A 26,650-nucleotide genomic window follows, 5' to 3' on the forward strand; every position below is an offset into this window, starting at 1 on the left:
AACGCTACCAGTAGTTGTTTCTATAAAAGGGAATTAAAAGCAGCTTGGTACCCTCTGAATTTGAAACCACAGGAATGGATTACCTTTTGAAAAAAAAAAATATTAAAAATTAAAAACAAAACACTGCCAAGTATTAAATAGCAGGTATTTAAAAACTTTGTCGAAGCATATGAAGAGACTCTCGAAAAAAAATGTGTAATATCACTAAAAAGTTACTCAGATTATGAGCTCCTTGAAGACAGGAACTATATCTTTTTATTCATTTATTCGTAATGCCCAAAACCTAGCAGAAGACCTGAAGCAGAGAAGGCAGTCAATAATTTGTTTTTTAATCCTGTTGCTTCCATACAGCAACAGATTTAAAACAGCCTTTTCTTTCTTTTTTTAATATTAAACTTTGTTGGGTTTTCGGGGGTTTTTTTTGTTTGTTTGTTTTTTTTTTTTTGGTTTTGTCTTTTAATGTAGGATGCAGGGGGCACCTGGGTGGTTCAGTGGGTTAAGCATCCAACTCTTGGTTTTGGCTCAGGTCATGATCCCAAGGTTCATGAGTTCAAGCCCTAGTTGGGCTCTGCAGCTGGCAGTGTGGAGTAAGTTTGCGATTCTCTCTCCTCCCCTTTCTCTCTGCCCCTCCCCCACACATGCTGTCTCTGTCTCTCTCAAAATAAATACACAAATTTTTTAAAAAATGTAGGATCCGGGGAAACTCTACAAGTGGGGAAAGAATACCACATTCTTTTACTCCTGCCTTGGTTTTTCTATTAGCCTATAGTCAGCAACACCTAAAAAGTATCTGGAGTTATGCTGTCCAATACAGCAGCCGCTAACCATATGTGGCTATTTAAACATAAATGCAAATTTGAAAACACAAAGCTAACAGTTCACTTCCTCAGTGGAGCTAGCCACATTTCAAGTGCTCAAAAGCCACACATGGTTTGTGGTTACCATATTGGACACAGCAGCTAGAGAACACATGCACCACGGCAGAAACCTCGTTTGGATGGCACTGATGCAGGTAGAGCAGACACTTTGGTTTCAGTCCCATCTAGATTGAATTCCAGCTCAGCTACTTACTAACAATAAGGTTTGGAGGAGATGAATTCATCTCCAAGGGCCTCAGGAAATGATAGTGCCTACCCTCCCCGGGTCACGGTAAGGGTCAAGTGAGCTCATTCACCAAAACCTACATAGAACAGTCTCTGACACACAGGGAGCCCTTGAAAATGTGACCTCTTAGTGATTATCACCCCCATGAATGTGACCCCCCTCACCATGAACCAGTCCTCATATCACTCACAATCAGGCTGTTCCGTCACTCCCATAGGTCCCACAGAGAAAGGAGCCATTAGCACCCTTGCCATCTAGTTCAGTGTTATTAAAGCACCAGTTTACAGTGAGTACAACTTACACTGATTCCTCCTCCAGGAAAGACTCGTTGTGAAAAACCTGTCAGGTGAACTAATGTGTGCTACTGATGGGGTGAAGTTACATTCTGGCGCAAGCCCTTTCTTGGGTCAAATCCTGGAGACAAACATGTTCGTACTGTGGATTTCAATGGTCTAGGTGGATAGGTTTTTAAAATTCTCACAAAGAAGACAGCTGTCACACTTTGCCATGAAAAGGGCGACATGTAGTACAGCCAAATTGAAGGGGCAGAGGCAGCTGGGTCAGTCAAGGTGAGGTTTTTATAGCTGACTAATGTGAACTAAGTTTTAGAGAACATAAATCATGATGAGAGAAGAGATAAGGGAGAAGAATGGCAAAGGAACAATACCAAGAGAAAGGAAAGAGAAAGGAGAGAAGACTTATAGCTTTAGGCTTTCAAAAATAAAGAAATACTTTCCTTTTATCCCAGAGGCCAGGCCATTCCCTTGTTCACTTGTGGCTTCCAACAACAGAAAACCAGACAGACTTGAATCTACTGGTGGCCAGTTTGGGCCTCTTTAGCGCTACCATCTTCATATAATAGAAATATTAAATATATATAATTCTAAACTAAATATATACATATAATTTTATATATATATACATGTATATATACATACGTATATATACACATATATATACGTATGTATATATACATACATATATATACATACAAATATACATATATATACATACAATATATACATATAATTACATACATATATATATATGTATATATATATATATATATAAGGAAGCTATTGTGGCGACTTTCTGATCCTTCAAACATTTGCAGGTAAAGATAAATGAGCCAAGGGGCGCCTGGGTGGCTCAGTCAGTTAAGCCTCCAATTTCAGCTCAGGTCATGATCTCACGGTCTGTGGGTTCAAGTCCCGTGTTGGGCTCTGTGCTGACAGCCCAAAGCCTGGAGCCTGCTTCAGATTTCTGTGTCTCCTTCTATCTCCTGCCCTTCCCCACTCATGCTCTGTCTCTGTCTCTGTCTCTGTCTCTGTCTCTGTCTCTGTCTCTCTCTCAAAAATAAATAACATTAAAAATAAAAAAGATAAATGGACCAAAAAAAAGAAAAAACACCCAAAAAGTGCCCACGTGTGTGTGTTTTAAATGAATGTTCTTGTTTTGAATTCTTCAGGTGTTTATATAAAAAGATCTATATAAAAATTAATCTTCATCATAAAAATAAGTCAATTATTACTAACCAATTCTCTAGGACTGCTACTATAGATAATTGTTTAACTATTAAAGTGTATGTTGTGATTTACAACGGCCATAATGGTACCAGTTTCTACATGATTGCTCAGTGTTGCCACAGAAGACATACCTTATCTGCTGTAGCATGAAATGCCATATGACAATTTATAATGATGCACACTTCTTCTTACCTGCTGATAATAACCTATCAGGGAAAACGACAGCTTAATTATATAGCATATCTCCTACTGGCAAATAACTGGATTTGAACATTTCTATGGCTTCTCACAAATCCCTTACAGAAGCCAAGAGGAACGATTACCACGATCCTCAGAAATAACACTAATAATTAAGTAAAAAAAAAAAACCTAAGGCAAAGTGGATCTTTTATTAAATACAGATGAACTTTAGCCCACATAATCCCTCAGTCCTCTGTCTCCAGACAGCTTTACCAGAGCTGGCTGTCATCCTTCTAATGTTCTATTTTTCTTGCTTATTGGGCCTTTGGTATCTTCCATTCCAAATAGTTGGCTTATTATGAGATGCATCAAGTGATTTACTCAGAGCATTGGATCTCTGAATCAACACAGTGGCCACGAATTGGCTGTTGGAGTCCCAAATGTCTTATTCCTAAAGCACTGCTTGCTGAGCTCCTTCCTGACAAGAAAACTAAACTTCTCAAGTCTCCACAGCAAAGCAGTAGGTGCTTATAAAACTGATGAGAAGCAGACTGTCTCTATTAATAAAAGTTATTTGCGATTGGGAGAGTGCTTGGACTCTTGAGTTCCAGGTTGGTCCATGTCATGGCTGGCCAGAGAACTCGGCTATCTTTTACAGAGATACTGGTTCCCTCCTCTCCACCAGGGCTCAGTGAAATTACCCCAGACATCGTGAACCCAGATTAGGGCATTTCATCAGTTTTAGTTCTTTATCTCTTCTTTCCTTGGTCTCACTAAATATTCTTATTCACATAGTAGTTACCAAACTACTACTACGACCAGATTGCCCTTCCTTTATCCTTTCTAATCTTTGCTTTTCATTCTTCTCTGCTTTTTAGCACTTCTTCCACACTCCTCAGCTTTTGTGCAGAGAAAAATGGGCTACACAGACATCATCAAACACGTTGTGTGCCCCATTCCTTCTATGGGATTACCCATTTGTTACAGTGTTTAAAATTCTAACCCTTTCTGTTGGGTGTATTTGTACAGAATGCTCCAAATGGCTGTATTTTTGTAGTCTAAAATGTCACATTTCTTTTGAAGTTGCTTTTTTCCCCCTCAGAGGTGGTTATGGAAAGGTAAAATAGGCGGCTTGCTTCTTTGACCAGAGCCATTCCTATGACAAAGACTGTCCTATTAACTTAAATGACCAAATTACTAATGAGAAGATTTCTGACAAACGTGAAATGGGAACAAATGAAACTTCAAAGCCGTGTAGAACGTATCATCTAGGATAGAAAACAGCACAGAAAATTATCTCCATTCAGTTATAGAACATAGCCCTCCAGGCAACTACCATTAAATGTGTCACTCCATGTGCTGGGACCATGGACATTCATTTCTATAGACATAGAATTTCTCTCTTTGGACTTGTGTAAACAATAGCAGTGGCATTCACCACCTTTTCTTTGACTAGACTCTATGGAGACTACCATGTTTACAATCTATTCATCACTAGAAAATTACAATTTCCAAAACTATGGTTCAAGTAACATTGAGACTGAAGGCTCCTTGATAAAATTTGGAGCCTCCCTCATCTTACCAAAACCATGGAATGGACTGAAAGCTTAGAGAATTGAACTCTGGTCCTGGTTGTCTTTAGACAGCTATGTGACCTTAGCAAGGTACTTCATGTCTTTTAACCTCAGTTTCTTTATCTTTAAAATAAAGAAACTAGACTGGAAGGTGTCCAAAGTTCTCCCCAGTGTTGAAGTGCACCTATTAAGGTCACAGGTAGCTTACGAGCATATGGTCAAATTTATCCATATTATGTTCATCGTTTGTACTGTCAGGTTTGATGCCTGAGGGAATTCCTCTGCTCTAATCACCTTAGTTCTCCAGAAGAGAACAAAAGTGCAGAGAAACTAAACATAGTATCCAGGCTTACACAAAGAGGTAAAGTTGGGGTTTGCCACGTGTCCTGGATTTCCTGGATTTCATTTGTCATTAGTAGTTCATTCAGCTAACAGGAAGTACAAGGCGTGTGAGCTATCATTGTGCTTCCTCTCCACATTACCTTCAATTTCAAACCAGGTCTTCTTATCCCTAAAACCAAGAGTTATAAAATGCTTGGGGCTCACAATCCCATATGTCTTGATTATAACTAAAGGGCAGTATTAGCGGAATTTGAATTGTTTTAATTTCATGCCTTAAATCTAATGATCCTATACCAGCATGACCAGCAAAATGCTGCTATAATCCAATTTACTTCACTCTACTTATTTCCAAATAGCTACTTTCTAGGTCTGAACAACTAAAGTAAACATGTCATCCGTAACAACTCTGTGTCATCCTAACCCACGGTAGCCCAGCTGACATCTACCTTGGAAGAATGGGAAGATGGAAGTTTCATAATCTCCTTTACCCTGTGGCTAAGCCACCACACTCTTGCTTTTACCCTGGGATTCCTGGGATCTTTTCCCAACGTGGTTTGATAATAACAATCATAAATACCATCATACATTTACATATCTATTTTTTGGAAGAATCACTTGGGAAAAAGGAGAGCAATTAATCCTAGGAAGTTCCTAGTTAAATGAAGAACCAGCAAGAGCAGCTAGCTTTGTATTTGGAAATACACCCTGTAGGTTCCAGAGAAACAAGATAGTTTGTAGAATGCCAATATATGCTCAGGAGCTAATTCCAAATCTATAAAAATCCCTTGGGAGAGAGAAGGATCTGTTTGGCAGACCAGACTTGGATAGTTGGGGGCCAGAAGCAGAGGATAAGATGAGGAAGAAGGTTGTAGTTGTTGTACCCCCTTCCCTCCTTATCTTCCCTGAAAGGTAGGATTAGGTGATCTTGTTTTACTGCACATGTTAAACTTGACTGGCACTTTCTGGTTGGACCTGGATTCTGGTAGGACCTCAGAACCTAGAAAATTGGCAACATAACTGCATGAACCCATACCCTGGGTCCAAGTAATTGCTCTTCCCATCATTGCTACAAGACAGAGGGGTACCTCCAGTAAGACACTGGGAAAGATCCTTGACAAACAAGGTACTGGAACTGGAGAGTCACGGAACTGTTAAATCCAGAGTGCAACAGTATACCCTTCAACCTGGAGAGTATCCCACACCAACGCATTTGGAGGACATAAGCTAGAGCCATGGGTTTTGTCTCCTGGCTGATGATAATGCTAGCCATGATGATCCCAATCTAGGAAAGAGAAGTTTACAGGGAAGAATATATAGTGTGGTCTCTATAAAAGAGAGATAAAACTTAAAAAAATTTATGCCAGATGGGAAAAGCCTAATGAAACAGATAAAACAAGAATTAAAAAAAAATGTTTTGTAGAATGTAAGAAGGATTTTGGAAATATGAATCTGGAGCAAGAAATATGAAGAAATAAGTGGGTATAATAAATATAAAAAAGCCACAAGTCATAAAGTAGAGAATTAAGTAGATAGCCTGAATGTCGGAAACAATACTGCTGGAAAGTGGCAGAATGAGCTACGCAGTTAGATCGGGCAATATCCTGGAAGCCATTAGTAAGTAAAAATTAGCTAGGGAAAAAAAAAAAAGGAAGAGTGAAGTGTACATGGAGGATGAAAGTAGGAAATTCAACTCTGTCTACTTGCAGTCTGAAAAATAAGACAACAAATAAAAAGATAATAATCAAGATTTTTCCAAAATTCTAAACATCAGACCTCAAAATAAAGAAGATAACAGAATAGCAAAGAAAATAACTTAAAAACACATCCCACTCCTAGTTAGGGATATTTTAGTAGCATTCACAAAGATTTAAGACCTCCAAAGAAGACACACAAATGGCCAACAGACACATTAAAAGATGCTCAACATCACTGATCATCAGGGAATGCAAATCAAAACCACAATGGGGTATCAACTCACACCTGTCAGAATGGCTAAAATAAAAAATACAAGAAACAGCAAGCGTTGGCAAGGATGTAGAGAAAAAGGAACTCCCGTGTACTGTTGGTGAGAATGCAAACAGATAGAGCCAGAGTGGAAAACAGTACAGAAGTTCTTTAAAAAATTAAAAATAGAATTACCATATGATGCAATAATTCTACTACTGGGTATTTACCCAAATAGCACAAAAACACTAATTTGGAAAGATATACGCACCCCTATATTTACTGCAGCGTTATTTACAATAGCCAAATTATGGAAGCAACCCGAGTCCATTTATATAGATGAATGGATAAAGAAGATGTGGTATATTTACAACGGAATATTACTCAGCCGTAAAAAAGAATGAAATCTTCCATTTGCAACAATATAGATGGATCTAGAGAGTATAATGCTAAGTAAAATATGTCAGTCAAAGAAAGATAAATACCATTTGATTTCACTCATAGGTGGAGTTTAAGAAACAAAACAAAGAAAAAAGAGACAAACAAAACAAACAAAAAAACAGACTCTTAACTATAGAGAACAAACAGATGGCTACCAGAGGGGAGGTAAGTGGGGAGATTGCTGAAACAGGCGAAGAGGATTAAGTGTACATTTACCATGATAAGCACTGAGTCATATATAGAACTATTGAATCATTATACTGTACATTGGAAACTAATACAGCACTGTATATTAACTACACTGGAATTAAAAAAAAAAAAAAAATTCACGCCAAAGAGAAACTTCAACAATATTCATTAGAGTGAAAACAGACAAAGGTCACAGTGACATCAGGCTTCTTGAAAGAAACAACAGATACAAGAAGATAATGGAGCAGAGTCCCCACAATGCTGAAGAAAAATAGGGGTGCCCGAGTGGCTCAGTCAGTTAAGTGCCCGACTTCGGCTCATGTCATGATTGCAAGGTTTGTGAGTTCCAGCCCCGCATCAGGTTCTGTGCTGACAGCTCGGAGTCTGGAGCTTGCTTCTCATTCTGTGTCTACCCCTATTTCTGCCCCTCCCCCACTCACGGTCTGTCTCTCTCTGTCTCTCAAAAATGAATAAGCATTAAAAAAAAATTTTTTTAAATGCTGAAGAAAACTAACCTTGTACCTAGAATTAAGTATCTGGGCAAGCCATTATTTACATCTGGGAAAAATTAGTATATTCACAGGCACATAAGACCTCAGAAAAATTCGCCCTTTGCAGCCTGTTTGAAGTAATTTTCGGAGGAAGCAAAATGATATAGGAAGTAAAGGTAAGTAAAAATTTGACATTTACTATTGTTTAAATAAAGCAAAACTTACAAAGCACTTAGAATACTGCTTACACATTAAGTACTCAGTAAAAATAAGCAGCTGTTATCTTTGTTTTTTTATTTACTTTGTTTTTTTTTATTTATTCTATTTACTCTGCTCAATAGTTGCACTCTTACTGACACTGTCATCATTCTCCAAAACTAAAGAAAATGCTTTTTTAGCATAGTTCTGTATTAAGTATGATGTTTACTAGAGATTATTTTGCAAATATCATTCATTCATTTACCCATTTGGAAGATCCCATTTAATCTTACGAAACTCGTACTCAAAAGTTTGATAAAACTTTTTCTGCATGCATCCATTAGGATTATATTAATAGGGTTTCTAATATTGGACCATCCATATGATCTATAGGTAAATTCCATTTGATTAAGATAAGAGTGTCTCCTGGCAGGGGCAGTAGCACTGTGTTTTACTCTTACGTTAGCTAATATTTTATTTAATATTAAAAAATGCTGCTGAGGCTTTGTTACTCCGACAGTCTTGATGAACTTGCTTATTAGTTTTCATAGCTGGTTAATTTTCATGGCTTTCATTTATAAATAAAGATAATTTTACCTCCTCCCTTTTAATCTTCATGCCTCTTCTTAGTTCTTCCAGTGAGGTAGCAGACTAGGTGAAGGGTACAGGCTCTGGAGACAGACTTAACTGAGGACCTTGGGCACAAGAGCCCCTCAGCAATATGTGATAGATTATTATTTTTAATTTTTTAATGTTTATTTTTGGGAGAGAGACAGACAGACCACAAGTGGGGGAGGGGCAGAGAGAGAGGGAGACAAAGAATCTGAAGCAGGCTCCAGGTTCTGAGCTGTCAGCACAGAGCCCGACGTGGGGCTCAACTCAGGGACCGTGAGATCACGACCTGAGCCGAAGTCGGACGCTTAACTGACTGAGCCACCCAGGCCCCCCTGTGATAGATTATTGACAAGAAAAATAACATTATTAAAGGTTTACTATGTGCCCGTTTTTATTGAGGGAGTAATTTTATAAATACGGTGTTTCCCAAACTCCAGCCCTTCCAACTCCATGATCACAGTTCTTGTCATCCTTTGTCCCATCTTCATCATTTATTCAAGAGGAGAGTCAATACAAACACAAGTCAATAATGATAAAATGTCGCAGATACAATTAGAGAGCTATCCATCGGGAGAGGACAGAACAAAGGAGAAAATGTAGTCAATATTTCCGGGGGGGAGGAGGTGGCTAGAGGGGAAGTAATGTTGGGGTTTTGCCTGAAGAATTTCGCAGAGAAAGTGACTCTTTAAAGACTGGCATATTTACAAAATGAACTCACAGCTACAGAAAATAGATTGGTGGTTGCCAGAAGCAGGGGCTTGGTGGGTGGGTGAAATGGATACAAGGCGTCAAAAGGTACAAGCTTCCCGTTATAAAATAAACATGCCATGGGAATGCAATGTACAGCCTGGTGAGTACAGTTAATGACACTATACTGCCTGTCTGAAAGTTTCTAAGAGGGTAAGCCTCTCTTGCATGGGAGTTTGGAAGTAGTCGGGGGGGGGGGGGGGGGGGGGAGGGGCGCAGGGACATTCAATTCAGTCCATAACAGTTACCTTTCCAAAAACTGAAAAAAATCTGAACTCCAAACACATCTGACCCTAAGAGTTTGGGATAAAGTACTATAAACCTTAGTTTATAGTTATAGGTACATGGAAAAGAGTTTAAGCACAGTGCTGGTGGGAGTGCCACAGGAAGTACATGGGTTAGGGAAAACCTCACTGCAAATGGGATATTGAACTAAACCAGTGAAGTAAGGGAGTGGGCTATATCTGAGATAACAGCAGTCTAAGAAGGGGAACAGCAAGTTCAAAGACTCTTAGATAAAAGCAGTGCAGTATGGGTGCTGAGTAGAAAGAGTTTATTTTTGTGAATGGTGTGACAATAAATTTCATATATTGAAAAAAAAAAAGAAAGACTGTCAGTGTGACTGAAACAGTGAGCTAAAGGAATAATAGTAGAGGAGGTAACAGAGATACAAATCACTTAGGGCCTTACTGACCATTGTAACGGAATTTGGCTTTTAGAGAAGTGAGATGAGAAGGCAATAGTGGTTTTGAATAGAGTAGCATGACCTAATTAATGTTTTAACAGAATCACAATGAGGGTACCTGGGTGGCTCAGTAGGTTAAGCATCAGACTTAGGCTCCAGTCATTATCTCACAATTCTTGAGTTCAGGCCCCACATCGGGCTTTCTGCTGTCAGCACGGAGCCTGTTTCAGATCTTCTGTCTCTCTCTCTCTCTCTCTCTCTCTGCACCTCCCCCTCTCATGCTCTCCCTCTCTCAAAAATAAATAGACTAAAAATAAAATCACAACGTGCAGCTGATAATCTCCAAAGATGGATGCTATCATCACTGCCTTCCTTTCATGAACAAGCATGACAAGTTACCCAGCAAGAGGCAGAGTCTGTGTCCTCTCCCACTGAATCTGGGATGGGCTTCTGACTGTTTCATTCTGACCGATGAAGCAAACATAAAGTATGGGAATTCCGTACCCAGGCCTTAAGAGGATTTGCAGCTCCCACTTCCTCTTTTATGGCCCTGGACACTATGGAAGGAGTCTGACAACCCTGAGACCATCATGCCAGAAGAAGGCCCAATCTCGCCATGTGAAAAGGCCAAGTGGAAGAGAATGAAGGAACCCAGCCAACAGCCAGATTCAATGTCTTGAACCATCTCCGATAGTCCTTGGACAAATGGAGTCAAATCAACTGAGACCACAGACATTGTGGAGTAGAGACAAGTCATTGTCACTGTGTCCTGTCCAAATTTCTAAACTCAAAACCTTGAACAAATAAAATGGTTCTAAATTTTGGAGTTTATTGTATAGCAATGAAAACCTGACACTAAAATTGGGATGAGACCGGGTGATGTGTAGACACCTGAAGAGTATCAAGGACACAGTGAAGGCCAGAAAGGCATTGATGAACTTCTTCCTGGAGGCCAGACAGAGGCAACTCATATTACGTAGTGGCAGAATGTTTGGCAACACTGCAACAATATGGAAGAATGAAAACATACTCATGAGCTTGTGGGCCTACCTAAGGAGATTTCTGAATGTGATAACTGGCTTCATTCAGCTGCCTAGAATTAATTACGGGAAGAGAAAGATGAACTGAAGTGTTCAAGTAGAAGTTAGAGGGAATCATTCAACACAGGACTTGCTAGGTTAGAAAATAAAACTTTTTGGGGCGCCTGGGTGGCTCAGTCGGTTAAGCATCCGACTTCGGCTCAGGTCATGATCTTGCGGTCCGTGAGTTCGAGCCCCGCATCGGGCTCTGTGTTGACAGCTCAGAGCCTGGAGCCTGTTTCAGATTCTGTGTCTCCCTCTCTCTCTCTGACCCTCCCCCGTTCATGCTATCTCTCCCTGTCTCAAAAATAAATAAATATTTAAAAAAAGAAAATTAAAAAAAAAAAAAAAGAAAATTAAACTTTTTGTCATTCTTGCCTCTCCAGACAGCAGAAGATGCTCAAAGAAAGAAGCAGTCTTAGGACAAAGTTCAAAGCCAAGTATTAGTACAATGTGCTCTCAGGTTAAAGATCAAATCAAGCATGTGGCTGGAAGATGCCTCATTAAGACCTCACATTAAGGCAGAGCCTCAGAGACTCAGCAGGACAAAGGACTTCTTTTTTTTTTTTTTTTAACACTTATTTTTTATTTTTGTGTGAGACACAGAGACAGAGACAGAGCGCAAGGTGGGGGAGGGGCAGAGAGAGATGGAGAGACACAGAATCCGAAGCAGGTTCCAGGCTCTGAGCTGCCAGCACAGAGCCTGACGTGGGGCTCAAACCCACGAACCACAAGATCATGACCTGAGCCAAAGTCTGACGCTTAACTGACTGAGACACCCAGATGCTCTCCAAAGGGTTTCTAAAACAGTAAGGGTCTCTCCTACAGCATTCGGATTTGCAGCCGAAGTAAAGAGGAGCCTGTCGTAAAAGTCTTGGGTACATAAGTTTTCCATAATGGAATGCACCTCAATAAAATGTATAGGTAGGCCTCAAGGTTTATGAGAAAATTGTACTAAAATAACTCACCACCAGGTAAACGAAAAGGAGGACACAGAAGATCCCTAGATCCTGAACTCAAAGCTGGAAGCAGTCTACCCAAGTGCTGACAAGAGCTATTTCTCATGGAAAAGGAAGAATGACTCAAAGGAGGGGTCTTCAACTTTCCAGTCAGCCCAGCTGAGGTGCCAGACACAGGAATGAAGAAATCTTCTGGGATGTTTCATCTCCAACAAGCTGAATGTAGCCCAGATTGCAGAATCATGACAAATAACAAATTACTATTTTTCAAGCCAGTGGGTTCTGGGTGTTTCTGTTTATTTATTTTGTGGGTTTGTTTGTTTGTTTAATGCAGGCAGGGCAAATAACAGAAGCATTCTGACTGTTGTGTTGTGTTAAGAACAAGCTGGGGGTGGGGGGAGCAAGTATAGCATCAGGGAGACCAACTCTTGCAATAATACCATAAGGCAGGACAATAGTGGCTTGGACCTAGATGGCAGCTGCAAAGGTGACAAGAAGTCAGATGTGGGATATATTTTGAAAGGACAGCTTAAAGGACTTAGTGGCAGATTAAAATGTGGGGTATGAAAAAAAAAAAAAAAGGAGAACTCCGAGACTGACTAAGAGATTATCCATGCAACTCAAAGAATAGAACGGCCATCAAGTGAGATAAGGGAGACCATGGAAGAAGCAGTTTTGGGGGTTAAGTCAGGAATTCAACGAGTAGGATACATCTACATAGGAATGCAGACTAGACTGTTGTCTAGATGAGTCTGGAGTTCAGGGGGAGGTCATGACTGGAGACACGAATCACCACTCTCGGAAGACACTAACCACCACCAGGAAGGATGCAGTCAGGGAGTGAGTGTACATAGATACAGAAAGGATCCAGTGACTGAGCAGCGGACTCCTCTGTTGAGAGGACAGGGAATAGGAACCAGCAAGCTACTGAAATGGATGATGGGGAGGCAGAGGACAATGAAGAGAGCAGGACTGTCTGGAAGCAAAAATGAAGAACTCAGGTCCTGCTGAAAGAGAACCCAGCCCTAACCACGGATTTAACATGGTGGGGGGGGGGTCTGGGTATCTCTAATGATACAGTTTTATGGAGCAGTAGGAATGACAGGCTGCCTGGTTCAAGAGAGAATGAGAAGAGAGAAATTGGAGACAGAAAGTAGAATTGACTTTCAGAGCTTTCCTATAAAATGGAGACCTAAAAACCAGGTGGCAGCTGGAGAGAAACACGAAGCCAAAGAGAGTTGTTTGTTGTTGCTGTTTATGGGAGAAATTACATTCATGGGAAAGACCCATTAGAGAGAGACAAAAATTGATGATAGAGAGAAGGAATGAATTGCTATAGCTATATCCCTTAGCAGATAATAGGAATAAGACTGTACATCTGAAGGACTGCCGTGGATTTCTGGCTCATTTCCTTATCTCTAATTATTTTTTCTTCAATAAATCCTACCCCAGACTAATTTTCCCCAAGTACTGTTTTTATTATAATACTCCAACATTGGTTTTTTGCTATATTTCCTACCTGTTTTACATTCCTCTGATTACTTCTTAGATTGTTGAATGATCTCTCATTGAAGTCGATACAAACCAATCATGTGAACAACCCTTGGCTGGGCTCACACTTTTATGTCTTTATTCAAAATATAACTGTAGAGACACATAACAAGATGAATTTACAGAGACAAAAGCTATTACAGCATATGAGGAGAAATATAAGGAGAAAATAATTCTACCTGGGCAGTAGAAGGGGTTTCAGAAATTGTGGAGATTGGAGGCTTTGAGCAGGAGGCAGGAAGAATGACAAAAAGTGAGCAGGAATAGCAAGGGTGGTCTAGAGTATAGAGAAGTGTGTCTAGAACTGCATGGAAGAGGAGCCCAGACTGGGAAGGCTATCTAAGACCCCAAGCAGGGCTAGAACCTATTCCTGCCCCCCAACACTGCTCTCAGTGGGAAGCCTCTGCAGCTGCCAGTTCTTTACCATTCCCCCCCACCCCACCCCTCGACAAAAACACACACTATTGCTTAAGCACAATGGGCCATGGCAATCCAGAAACCAAGCATAGGGGCAGGGCGGGCAACAGGTTGAACCAGAGCAAACTGAGATCTTCAAAGGGAAGAACAGGCACCCATGGAGAACCCCATAGCTGTCCAAGGTCTGTAAGGGTATAGAGAGTTCTAACGGAACCAATTTCCAGATCCACTATTTACAAAGGGACCCCTTTTTATAAGCAATATGCCTGAAATGTGCTGACGGCAAGCATTTTCTGGCAAGTTCTCCTTTCCCACTTCCCCTTTCATAATTACCCTCCACCCATTTTACCAAAGGAAGGCACATCACTCTCCCATTCAGAATCTTACCATGTGCCTTGCCTCTCCAGGGTGCCAAATAAAGGGGCAATTTGAAAAACTGGTATTAGAGAAACCTGCCTTAATCAAAGCATTGATATCAACACCACCCAGGTCTACATTTATGATACACATCTTATGATACAATATAGTTTTATGCCTCATAATTACCAAAACTCAAATGAATTACTCTGGTTACCTGTGTACTAATGATCTTTACAATAACATAAAGAATAATTTTAACAAAATTATTTTAAAACTTTTAAACATATACTTTTTGTTGTTGATATGTACAAGGAGAAAATAAGAGGGGAAAATATACTGTAAAGTTTCTACCTATAAAATGTTCAGTTAAAGAATAACTGGGGTCAGTGCTAACAGTGCACAAGGAGTATTTCATTTCTCGAGTTTCTATTAGAAGGTACATGAACGAAATGCCCAGTGAGAGTGAAATGATACAAGGGATCATGGCATGTGCCACAGGGCTGCTTTCCTATGTCACTCTGATGAGTAGAGCCTCCCCCCACCAACCTTACAACCGATCATATTTTCTTGTAGGATCATTTTCAGTTTCAATTCCTCTATTTAACAAAATACGGTCGTCACTCTCCTGATCCCCTCTGCACCCTGTTAGCACTTGGAGAAACCTTAGTATTTGGAAAACAATCAACTATGTATTCTTAGAACATGATCAGCTAACAGGCATTCAGACTTTTTTAATCCATATTTATATAGTCTATATACAAAATATACATGGAGATAGATAGATAGATAGATAGCAGATCTACGTATATTTTGGTCCTTCCAAAGATGACCTGCAAGACACTACTGGACTCTGGAATAAAACACTGAAAAATATATGTATACATATGCCCTGCCTCCAGACATAAAACATATATGAATAACACTGCTGAATTGAAATGAGATCAAACAGCCTCTTATTTATTTTTCATTCCAACACTGAATGTAACTTGAAAAAAAAGTGAAGTGATAAATAGTAATTAATATAATTACTAATAGTTAATTAGTAAAACTCACCATTAAATAGCTAGTAGTAAATACATCGCAGTACTAGCTAAAACCACACATGTTCTCTCAACGCCCCTATGGAATTTTTCCATTCAATCCATTCAAATAGGAGAGCAGCAAGCACTTAAGCATTGTTCAACCTCAAAAGCCTCACGTGGTAATCTGTAATCACTGAGTAAGTAAATCTAAGAGCTAATACTGAGCTAAGGAAAGAAGCTGGCTTCTTGCCAACTCTCATACCATTGGAGCCTGTGAAAAGGCTTCTTAAATAGTTGACTACACCACCTCGGTTGTGATATAATTGGGAAAGGCTTCTGTTCTGATCTCTCCACGAATCCCACCTTTCTACTTGGATGGATGAATGAATAGTTAGATCGATAGATTCACACACTGATCAATCCACCTGTACCTATGTCATGCTCTATCAGCAAAAACTGATGCAAATTAAACAAATGTTTTCATTCAGGAACCGTAAGAGAAATTTCTCCAAGGAACCAAACACAAATAAATACTCATGCAAATATTATTTGATCATAAGGCTAATCTGCCTGTCTATCTATCTATCTATCTATGTATAATAATATAATAAATGTATAATTAATGAAGTCAATCATGCAAGTACTGTATAAGCAGTATTACTTGAAAACCAACCTTCTATCATAAAACTGCATCAAAATGAAGTAGTAGATAGTTGTCACTGACAAATTGTGGGAAATACTTCTCTGGAAATATCATCCTTCATAAACACCAGTGATCTGAAATCTGTCCAGGTTCAAATCCCAGCTCTACCACTTAACTAGCTCTGTGACTTTGGGAAAGTTATTTAATTACCCTATGCTTCCATTTTCTCGGCTATATAACACAGTCCGTACCACCACCTAAGTTTATCATGATGATTTTTAAAAATACATACATACTTGGAACAATGTCCGGTACATACTAAGAACTCAACAAGTATTAGCTATGATTCATATTATTTCCCATAATTCAAGTTGCTGGCCAAAAGACAGCACTGTCTGTATTATCATTAACTAACCTTCAAAAGAATAGTTATCTAATGAACAAACTTAACAGTCAACTCTAAGAGAGAAATGAAAAAAAGGACAGTTTTCTAAGTTTTAAAATGTTTTAAAAACTATTTGGGGTCCAAGAGACATTTGAAAACCTAATTAGAGTTGTGGATATTTTCTTCAGAAAAATCCACTTACATACAACATTTCAGGGCTTCATTCACATCCTTCCTGAAATCTACTCAGAGCCAGCAAACCTGAGATGGAGAACCTTCTAGGGTTTAAAATCCTTCAATTATCGAACTCTATTCCAATAAACGTTAAACCACAGATTTTCCCCATCCTCCAAAAAACATTATAAACTTGTATTTCATTGACAAATATTGTGTCTTGCAATATAGCTGTTGACATTTATATACAAATCTCATTGATGAAAAGAAAATCATCAAATTGTTCTTCTTAAGTCCCCCAATAATCTGCAGTAAAGTTCCAAACTCCAGGACAACAGCTTCAAACCAGGTTCTAGAGTTGCCACTCCAAATCGGCAGAGAATAGTGAACCAAAGTATGGGAAGGAGCATCTGGCTGGCTCAGTCCACAGAGCATGCGACTCTTGATCTCAAGGATGTGACTGCAAGCCCCACATTGGGTGCAGAGCTTACTTAATATATATAGAGAGAGAGAGGGAGAGAGAGAGAGAGAGAGAGAGAGAGAGAGAGATGATAGATAGATAGATAGATAGATAGACAGGCAGACAGGCAGACAAACAATTAAAAATCAAAGTATAGGAACACTGCCTACTAGAGATTCAGGACCAGTGACTAACCTAACTCCTCTGTGTCACTCTGTCACAGAGCAGATGATACTGCAGGAAAAGGCCATTCTGAGTATGACTAAAATTTTGAGAGGAGGAAACAGAGGGAGAGATGTAAGAATGTGACCTTAAAACACAATCACAACAAACCTTTAGAACTTTCTGAGATATCTTAACTTGATTATGTAAAATTTTAAATTCTTCATCGCTTTTTAAGTCTAAGAAGGCTATTGCTTTTCCTTCAGTTCCTTCTTTTATATATCTTTATATAAATAATGATATATTTATATCTTTTATATATCTTTATGCTTTTTCCTTTGTGCCTCCTTCCTCTGTCTACCATGCCCATCACACTGCTTTTCAATAAAAGAACAGTAGTTTAAAATTTGATCCATATTGTACCTTGATGCTTTCAGTGGAATAGTCCACCACACAGCCACTGCACTGCTGAAGGCCACGATCACCCGGACCTTATCTGTTCATTCAATCAAGTCAATAAAACCTTTTTATTTTAGGCACACTGACAAGATGAGGGAGCCCATCAGTTACAGGTAGATGGCATGCCCCTTGCCATAACATTAGAAAGTACTTTTAAAAACATAATGGAAAAATAGCTAGCGAAAACCACTTTACTTCCAGTTCTGAAACTTCTGACACATCCTGTTTAAGAATCTGTTATAAGCATCGTTTAAGAATCCTCTTGCTTTATGGATACGCTGACGTTATCAAAGTCTTCAACGCACGGAATTTCATAGTTCAATTAAAATGAATTGTAAACATTCGCAAAATGCAGTCTCAGTAACAATGGAAAAAAATTAACTGGACTTTCATTTAAATCCATCTTGAATAAGGATTTTACTGCAAGTTTAAGTCTCCTGTGTCTCTTCCAAGTTTCTAATACTGCTTTTCTAAGAGATGAGTGGCTTGATCAAGGCTGGAACTAATAACATAGACCCAGGCCTGAGTGCCCATCAGTAACCATTTCTGCAAGTTCCTCTCCCAAGGACGACAAGTGTCCTCCTGATCAAAGAAGGGGAGGGTGACTTGATTTTGCAAGCAAAGGGAGAGACCCACCCGCAGGGTCCTAGACACATTTGAGCTGACCCGAAAGGAGTGTGGGAGGGGGCAGGGAAGAGCGGGGAGCTGCGGTACCTTTCTTCGAACTCTCTGAGGTCAGTTAGGTGCAGAACTCAGCGCTCAGTGCTGCCAGACCGCGTCTTCTCCGAAACGGGCAGCCTGGGGCGGGAGGCAGGCGCACGTCCCTCGCTCTCCGCGGGTCAGCTGCGGAGTTAGCGGAGAGGAGACACCGGCGCCGGGCGCTGCCTCCCGCTGACCCGCTGCCTGCAGCACCGAAAGAGCCAAGCGCACGGAGGAGCCGCGCGGGAACCGCAAGCGGACCAGCAATCTGCGTTCCCAATCTGCGTTCCTCTGGGAGCAGAGGATGGCGAGGAGAGCCCACGGGAGGAATAAAGGGTCAGAACGGGGAAAACCTCTGCACGTAGTGCAACGGAAAACTGAAGTCGCGGTTAAGTGTTCCCCGTGAGAGGGCGGGGCGGCCCGGTCCGCAGCTGGTGGGGGGAAATGGGTAGGTCCGCCCGGAGCTGGGAGAGGCCCGAGGCGTAGACTTTCGGGGAAAATTCCATCGACCTTTCAACCACCACCACCTTCCCCCCCACAGGCGGAGAAGCAGAACTCTGTACCTCCATCGAGTCCCGGCTGTAGGGCTGGGGGGCGGCGAGCGGCGCAGCCGGACGGGAACTGCCACCCGGCTCCCTGCCCTGGCGTTGGGCTTCGACTACAAAGAGCGAGTCAGCTGGGGTTCCCCTGGGCGCCCTGAACCCAGGGAGTCCCAACCCTCAGCGAAAAGAAAAGTGAAAGAGAAAAGAGCAAGGAGCAGAGGGCAAGATAAACATCTTCAGAGGAGGCTGGGGGAGGGGCGGGATGGCCGCAGCCCCTGAACGACTGCCCAGGTGTTGCAGCTCCACGCCCCCAGGGCTGGGACGCCCCGCAGGTTTCCGCCACTGCCCAGTCCTGGGGCGCAGAACCTGGAAGGAGAGCTTGGACGAAGGCAGGGAGCGCCTGCCCCCGATTTCGTCCTTTACTTTCTGGGGCACCTGCAGGGAAAGCGAGAAATCTCAGAGACGGAGACCACCCGCCGCACCCACCCAGCCTAGCTTGGCGCAGGAGGCTTCCGCAGAGAAGCCTGGAGACCTGGGCGCGTGGCGTGCACCCAAGTGGCCCACAGGCGAGGGGAAAACGTGTAGGAGCGAGTTGGGCGACTATTCCAGACCAGCCCCTCAACCCGCGCGGCGCAGGCTGTAAGAAGGAAGCCTCTGAAGTTTTGTTGGAGAGAACGGAGTAAGACACCTGGATGACTAGGGAGTTAGGGTAAACTGGAAGGAATGAGCCAGCCTGTAAATTACTTTTCCAGTCTAGTCTTACACTGCACATGGTCCCATCAAATAGGACCGTGCGAAATGTTATTATAATATTTTACAGTGGAAGGAAGGGACTAGGTTCTCTGAAGCTGAGTGATCTTTATGCTACACAGAGTCATCAGAAAAGACCTCCTGCCCAGTTTTGGAAACACTTTGGAGAAAACCTTGAACACATTTGAATTACCGAAAATCCCTAATAAAAAGTGCTTCCCCAAATTTTCCAGTCATGTCACAGAAAAAAAGGATATGGCTCCTGGAGTTTAATAAACACTTAACCATCTTTCCTTTACAATTGAGTATATGTTTTTAAAAAATAGAAATATATTAGAAGTGACTTAAATATTAAATGTGCATAAAATTCCACGTAAAAAAAAAATTCATTTTTATGAAAAAGTTCATCTGCAGATAGTCACTATCAACAAAATAAGTGATATATAAACATGTAAAGACCATTTTAACAATTCAAAAATTTACCATAGTTGTAAATGATAGTTAAAGAAATTGAGCATTCTTTTCTGTCCGAGACAATGTAGTGTTGAATTTTCTTGTAAGAATGCCAAGGATCTCAAATCGAATCAGACTTTTTCATAGCAATTGCTGAAGCTCTAATTTGCAGAATGGGCATTCATTGTGAGAGCAGGCCTGCCATGGGATTGGATTCTGTAACAAAGATGGTGGCCACAAAAGGCGGACACTATGTGTAAACACGAATATGCAGATTAGGAATGGAGAAGCGGATCTGTGTCCTACTGTCAACTTGGACTGAAGCAGAGCTTCTTGGGCTCCTGCGAAGTGGGCTCCTGTCATACGTCCTTCAGCACACTTACGGATGCTGTGTACTCTGCAGCTGGGAGCTGCAATAGATGTCCAGACGGTATGACATCTCATGGCCACACAGAGCCAGATATCATTGCTGCCAGAGGACACCTCCCATCTCAGAACTTGCTGTGATCCGGCTGCCCGGGAGCACTGGAGAAAGCTGCTCTTAGCTAGGGCTTACTAGCCTATGGGCTCCAGCTGCCCACAGGGCTAAGGGGCATCAATGTCCAAAAGCACACTTTGAACATGTGACCACCATGAGCTACTAGAGAGGTTTTCACAATGCTCTGGAAAACTGATGGGGATTTTCTTCATAAACCTGAGTTTTAAAGTATAATCTGAGTACATAAGAATAATAAAATTGGTCTACAAATACTGACCAAGCTAATACATACGAGTTCTAAACCAAGATGGGCTGAATGGGATATAAAGCATTTAGTTACGTTGGGGAGATAAAAAACATAAATAACAATAAAGTGAAATTGAAAATGATTACAGCCATAAAATAGGCTTTGCTCTACTATTTGCCTCCTAAATTGATAGGTCAAATTTGTTTTCTTAATTACAGAAAATAAAACTATTTTGAATTAGTTATAGAAGTGCCTGCAATTCAATGATGGTGGGTTTTCAGCATAGTTTGTTTTTGTTGCACTACACTCAAAGAGAAAAGTCTAATATATGCAACTTGTATTTTTAGTTGCCACAGGCTGTTTGGCAAGATATTGAAAATTCCTCACACCAATGAACAAGTAAATTCCACTGTATAAATTAAAAACAAAGACCAAGACTGATGAAATAATTCGAAACTACCATAATTCATAAAATTATAATGTAGAAAGAAGTAAAAATTAACTAAACCTCATAGAAGTGACCATAATAACCTTTCTTTGAATTTAAATAATTAACAATAAAATCATAGTTCAATACATTTTTAATATCTGATTTTTCTTTCCAAAGGCAATGTTTGCCAATTGGGCAGTTGTCCTTTTATTTTTTAATGTATATTTAAATTTTAGTTAATATACAGTGAAAGACTGGTTTCAGGAGTAGAATTCAGTGATACATCACTTACGTGCAACACCCAGGGCTCCTCACTAGTGCCCTCTTTAATACCCATCACCCATTTTACCTCCCTCACCCACGTACCTCAATCAACCCTCAGTTTGTTCTTTATCCTTGTTTGGTTGTTTGTTTAATTTTTGGACTTTCTCCATAGTTTGGCTATTGTTGATAGTGCTGCTGTAAATATCACGGTGCACACACCCCTTCGAAACTATATATTTGTATCCTTTGGGTAAATACCGAGTCGTACAATTGCTGAATCATAGGGTAGTTCTATTTTTAATTTTTTGAGGAACCTCCATACTGTTCTCCAGAGTGGCTGCACCAGTTTGCATTCCCATCAGTGGTGCAAGAGGGTCCCCCTTTTCCTGCAACTTCACCAACACTTGTTGTTTCTTGTGTTGTTAAATTTAGCCATTCCAACAAGTGTAAAGTGGTATCTCATTGTGGTTTTGATTTGTAGTTGCCTGATAATGAGTGATACTGAGCATCTTTTCATGTGTCTGTTATGTCTGGATGTCTTCTTTGGCAAAGCGTCTATTAATGTTTTCTGCCCATTTGTTAACTGGGTTATTTGTCTTTAAAATAAATTACTAAAAAAATAAACAAAATAAATTACTGATAAGTGTTTCCTATAGCTTTTGAGACTACATGGCAGTAGTTACCAGTTAGCTCATCTGATTCAGAGTTCAAAGTCCATGATTGTGACCTTATTTATGATCCTAAGAATGAACCACAGGCCAAGAACTAGTTGACCTTTGGGTCTTTTTTTTTTTTTTTTTTCAATATATAAAATGTATTGTCTAATTGGTTTCCAGACAACACCCAGTGCTCATCCCAAAAGGTGCCCTCCTCAATACCCATCACCCACCCTCCCCTCCCTCCCACCCCCCATCAACCCTCAGTTTGTTCTCAGTTTTTAACAGTCTCTTATGCTTTGGCTCTCTCCCACTCTAACCTCTTTTTTTTTTTTTTCCTTCCCCTCCCCCATGGGTTTCTGTTAAGTTTCTCAGGATCCACATAAGAGCGAAACCATATGGTATCTGTCTTCCTCTGTATGGCTTATTTCACTTAGCATCACACTCTCCAGTTCCATCCACGTTGCTACAAAGGGCCATATTTCATTCTTTCTCATTGCCACATAGTACTCTATTGTGTATATAAACCACAATTTCTTTATCCATTCATCAGTTGATGGACATTTAGGCTCTTTCCATAATTTGGCTATCATTGAAAGTACTGCTATAAACATTGAGGTACAAGTGCCCCTATGCATCAGTACTCCTGTATCCCTTGGGTAAATTCCTAGCAGTGCTATTGCTGGGTCATAGGGTAGGTCTATTTTTAATTTTTTGAGGAACCTCCACACTGTTTTCCAGACTGGCTGCACCAATTTGCATTCCCACCAACAGTGCAAGAGGGTTCCCGTTTCTCCACATCCTCTCCAGCATCTATAGTCTCCTGATTTGTGCATTTTGGCCACTCTGACTGGCGTGAGGTGGTATCTGAGTGTGGTTTTGATTTGTATTTCCCTGATGAGGAGCAACGTTGAGCATCTTTTCATGTGCCTGTTGGCCATCCGGATGTCTTCTTTTTTTAAAATTTTTTTTTATTTTTTTTTAATGTTTTATTTATTTTTGAGACAGGGAGAGACAGAGCATGAACAGGGGAGGGTCAGAGAGAGGGAGACACAGAATCTGAAACAGGCTCCAGGCTCTGAGCTGTCAGCACAGAGCCCGACGCGGGGCTCGAACTCACGGACCGTGAGATCATGACCTGAGCCGAAGTCGGCCGCTTAACCGACTGAGCCACCCAGGCGCCCCCATCCGGATGTCTTCTTTAGAGAAGTGTCTGTTCATGTTTTCTGCCCATTTCTTCACTGGGTTATTTGTTTTTTGGGTGTGGAGTTTGGTGAGCTCTTCATAGATTTTGGATACTAGCCCTTTGTCCGATATGTCATTTGCAAATATCTTTTCCCATTCCGTTGGTTGCCTTCCATTGGGTGTTTCCTTTGCTGTGCAGAAGCTTTTTATCTTCATAAGGTCCCAGTAGTTCATTTTTGCTTTTAATTCCCTTGCCTTTGGGGATGTGTCAAGTAAGAACTTGCTACGACTGAGGTCAGAGAGGTCTTTTCCTGCTTTCTCCTCTAGGGTTTTGATGGTTTCCTGTCTCACATTCAGGTCCTTCATCCATTTTGAGTTTATTTTTGTGAATAGTGTGAGAAAGTGGTCTAGTTTCATTCTTCTGCATGTTGCTGTCCAGTTCTCCCAGCACCATTTGTTAAAGAGACTGTCTTTTTTCCATTGGATGTTCTTTCCTGCTTTGTCAAAAATTAGTTGGCCATACGTTTGTGGGTCTAGTTCTGGGGTTTCTATTCTATTCCATTGGTCTATGTGTCTGTTTTTGTGCCAATACCATGCTGTCTTGATGATGACAGCTTTGTAGTAGAGGCTAAAGTCTGGGATTGTGATGCCTCCTGCTTTGGTCTTCTTCTTCAAAATTACTTTGGCTATTTGGGGCCTTTTGTGGTTCCATATGAATTTTAGGATCGCTTGTTCTAGTTTTGAGAAGAATGCTGGTGCAATTTTGATTGGGATTGCATTGAATGTGTAGATAGCTTTTGGCTATCTACATTTGACATTTTGACAATATTTATTCTTCCAATCCATGAGCAGGGAATGTCTTTCCATTTCTTTATATCTTCTTCAATTACTTTCATAAGCTTTCTATAGTTTTCAGCATACAGATCTTTTACATCTTTGGTTAGATTTATTCCTAGGTATTTTATGCTTCTCGGTGCACTTGTGAATGGGATCAGTTTCTTTATTTGTCCTTCTGTTGCTTCATTGTTAGTGTATAAGAATGCAACTGATTTCTGTACGTTGATTTTGTATCCTGCAACTTTGCTGAATTCATGTATCAGTTCTAGCAGACTTTTGGTGGAGTCTATCAGATTTTCCATGTATAGTATCATGTCATCTGCAAAAAGCGAAAGCTTGACTTCATCTTTGCCAATTTTGATGCCTTTGATTTCCTTTTGTTGTCTGATTGCTGATGCTAGAACTTCCAACACTATGTTAAACAACAGCAGTGAGAGTGGGCATCCCTGTCGTGTTCCTGATCTCAGGAAAAAAGCTCTCAGTTTTTCCCCATTGAGGATGATGTTAGCAGTGGGCTTTTCATAAATGGCTTTGATGATGTTTAAGTATGTTCCTTCTATCCCGACTTTCTCGAGAGTTTTTATTAAGAAAGTGTGCTGAATTTTGTCAAAGGCCTTTTCTGCATCGATTGACAGGATCATATGGTTCTTATCTTTTCTTTTATTAATGTGATGTATCACGTTGATTGATTTGCGAATGTTGAACCAGCCCTGCATCCCAGGAATGAATCCCACTTGATCATGGTGAATAATTCTTTTTATATGCTGTTGAATTCGATTTGCTAGGATCTTATTGAAAATTTTTGCATCCATATTCATCAGGGATATTGGCCTGTAGTTCTCTTTTTTTACTGGGTCTCTGTCTGGTATAGGAATCAAAGTAATACTGGCTTCATAGAATGAGTCTCGAAGTTTTCCTTCCCTTTCTATTTTTTGGTATAGCTTGAGAAAGATAGGTATTATCTCTGCTGTAAACGTCTGGTAGAACTCCCCTGGGAAGTCATCTGGTCCTGGACTCTTATTTGTTGGGAGATTTTTGATAACCGATTCAATTTCTTTGCTGTTTATGGGTCTGTTCAAGTTTTCTATTTCTTCCTGTTTGAGTTTTGGAAGTGTGTGGGTGTTTAGGAATTTGTCCATTTCTTCCAGGTTGTCCAGTTTGTTGGCATATAAGTTTTCATAGTATTCCCTGATAATTGCTTGTATCTCTGAGGGATTGGTTGTAATTCCATTTTCATTCATGATTTTATCTATTTGGGTCCTCTCCCTTTTCTTTTTGAGAAGCCTGGCTAGAGGTTTATCAATTTTGTTTATTTTTTCCAAACCAACTCTTGGTTTTGTTGATCTGCTCTACAGTTTTTTTAGATTCTATATTATTTCTGCTCTGATCTTTATTATTTCTCTTCTTCTGCTGGGTTTAGGCTGCCTTTGCTGTTCCGCTTCTATTTCCTTTAGGTGTGCTGTTAGATTTTGTATTTGGGATTTTTCTTGTTTCTTGAGATAGGCCTGGATTGCAATGTATTTTCCTCTCAGGACTGCCTTCGCTGTGTCCCAAAGCATTTGGATTGTTGTATTTTCATTTTCGTTTGTTTCCATATATTTTTTAATTTCTTCTCTAATTGCCTGGTTGACCCACTCATTCTTTAGTAGGGTGTTCTTTAACCTCCATGCTTTTGGAGGTTTTCTAGACTTTTTCCTGTGGTTGATTTCAAGCTTCATAGCATTGTGGTCTGAAAGTATGCATGGTATGATCTCAATTCTTTTATACTTTATTAAGGGCTGTTTTGTGACCCAGTATGTGATCTATCTTGGAGAATGTTCCATGTGCACTCGAGAAGAAAGTATATTCTGTTGCTTTGGGATGCAGAGTTCTAAATATATCTGTCAAGTCCATCTGATCCAATGTATCATTCAGGGCCCTTGTTTATTTGTTGACCGTGTGTCTAGATGATCTATCCATTTCTGTAAGTGGAGTGTTAAAGTCCCCTGCAATTACCACATTCTTATAAATAAGGTTGCTTATGTTTGTGAGTAATTGTTTTATATATTTGGGGGCTCCTGTATTCAGCACATAGACATTTATAATTGTTAGCTCTTCCTGATGGATAGACCCTGTAATTATTATATAATGCCCTTCTTCACCTCTTGTTACAGCCTTTAATGTAAAGTCTAGTTTGTCTGATATAGGTATGGCTACTCCAGCTTTCTTTTTACTTCCAGTGGCATAATAAATAGTTCTCCATCCCCTCACTCTCAATCTGAAGGTGTCCTCAGGTCTAAAATGAGTCTCTTGTAGACAGCAAATAGATGGGTCTTGTTTTTTTATCCATTCTGGTACCCTATGTCTTTTGGTTGGAGCATTTAGTCCATTTACATTCAGTGTTATTATAGAAAGATATGGGT

The 26,650-nt window shown here is 40.3% G+C and overlaps 1 protein-coding gene across 4 annotated transcripts in view; it reads right to left on the reverse strand.

Annotated features, from left to right (window-relative positions):
* IL15 (interleukin 15) overlaps window positions 1-26,650 on the reverse strand; it is a 141,590-nt gene that overhangs the window by 58,756 nt on the left and 56,184 nt on the right. For 2 of the 4 annotated variants that reach the window (XM_042983853.1, XM_007091778.3), the window contains exon 1: window positions 18,970-19,415. The exons of 1 other annotated variant lie outside the window; for it this stretch is intronic. In XM_042983853.1, the coding sequence (XP_042839787.1) occupies window positions 18,970-18,975 (6 nt within the window). In that variant the 5' untranslated portion in view covers window positions 18,976-19,415. Of the gene's footprint in view, window positions 1-18,421; window positions 18,922-18,969; window positions 19,416-26,650 lie in introns of those variants that run through there. One more of the 4 variants, XM_007091779.3, reaches the window with a different exon arrangement.

Source organism: Panthera tigris, chromosome B1, assembly GCF_018350195.1.
Source record: "Panthera tigris isolate Pti1 chromosome B1, P.tigris_Pti1_mat1.1, whole genome shotgun sequence".
In the NCBI taxonomy this organism is placed as follows: domain Eukaryota; kingdom Metazoa; phylum Chordata; class Mammalia; order Carnivora; family Felidae; genus Panthera; species Panthera tigris.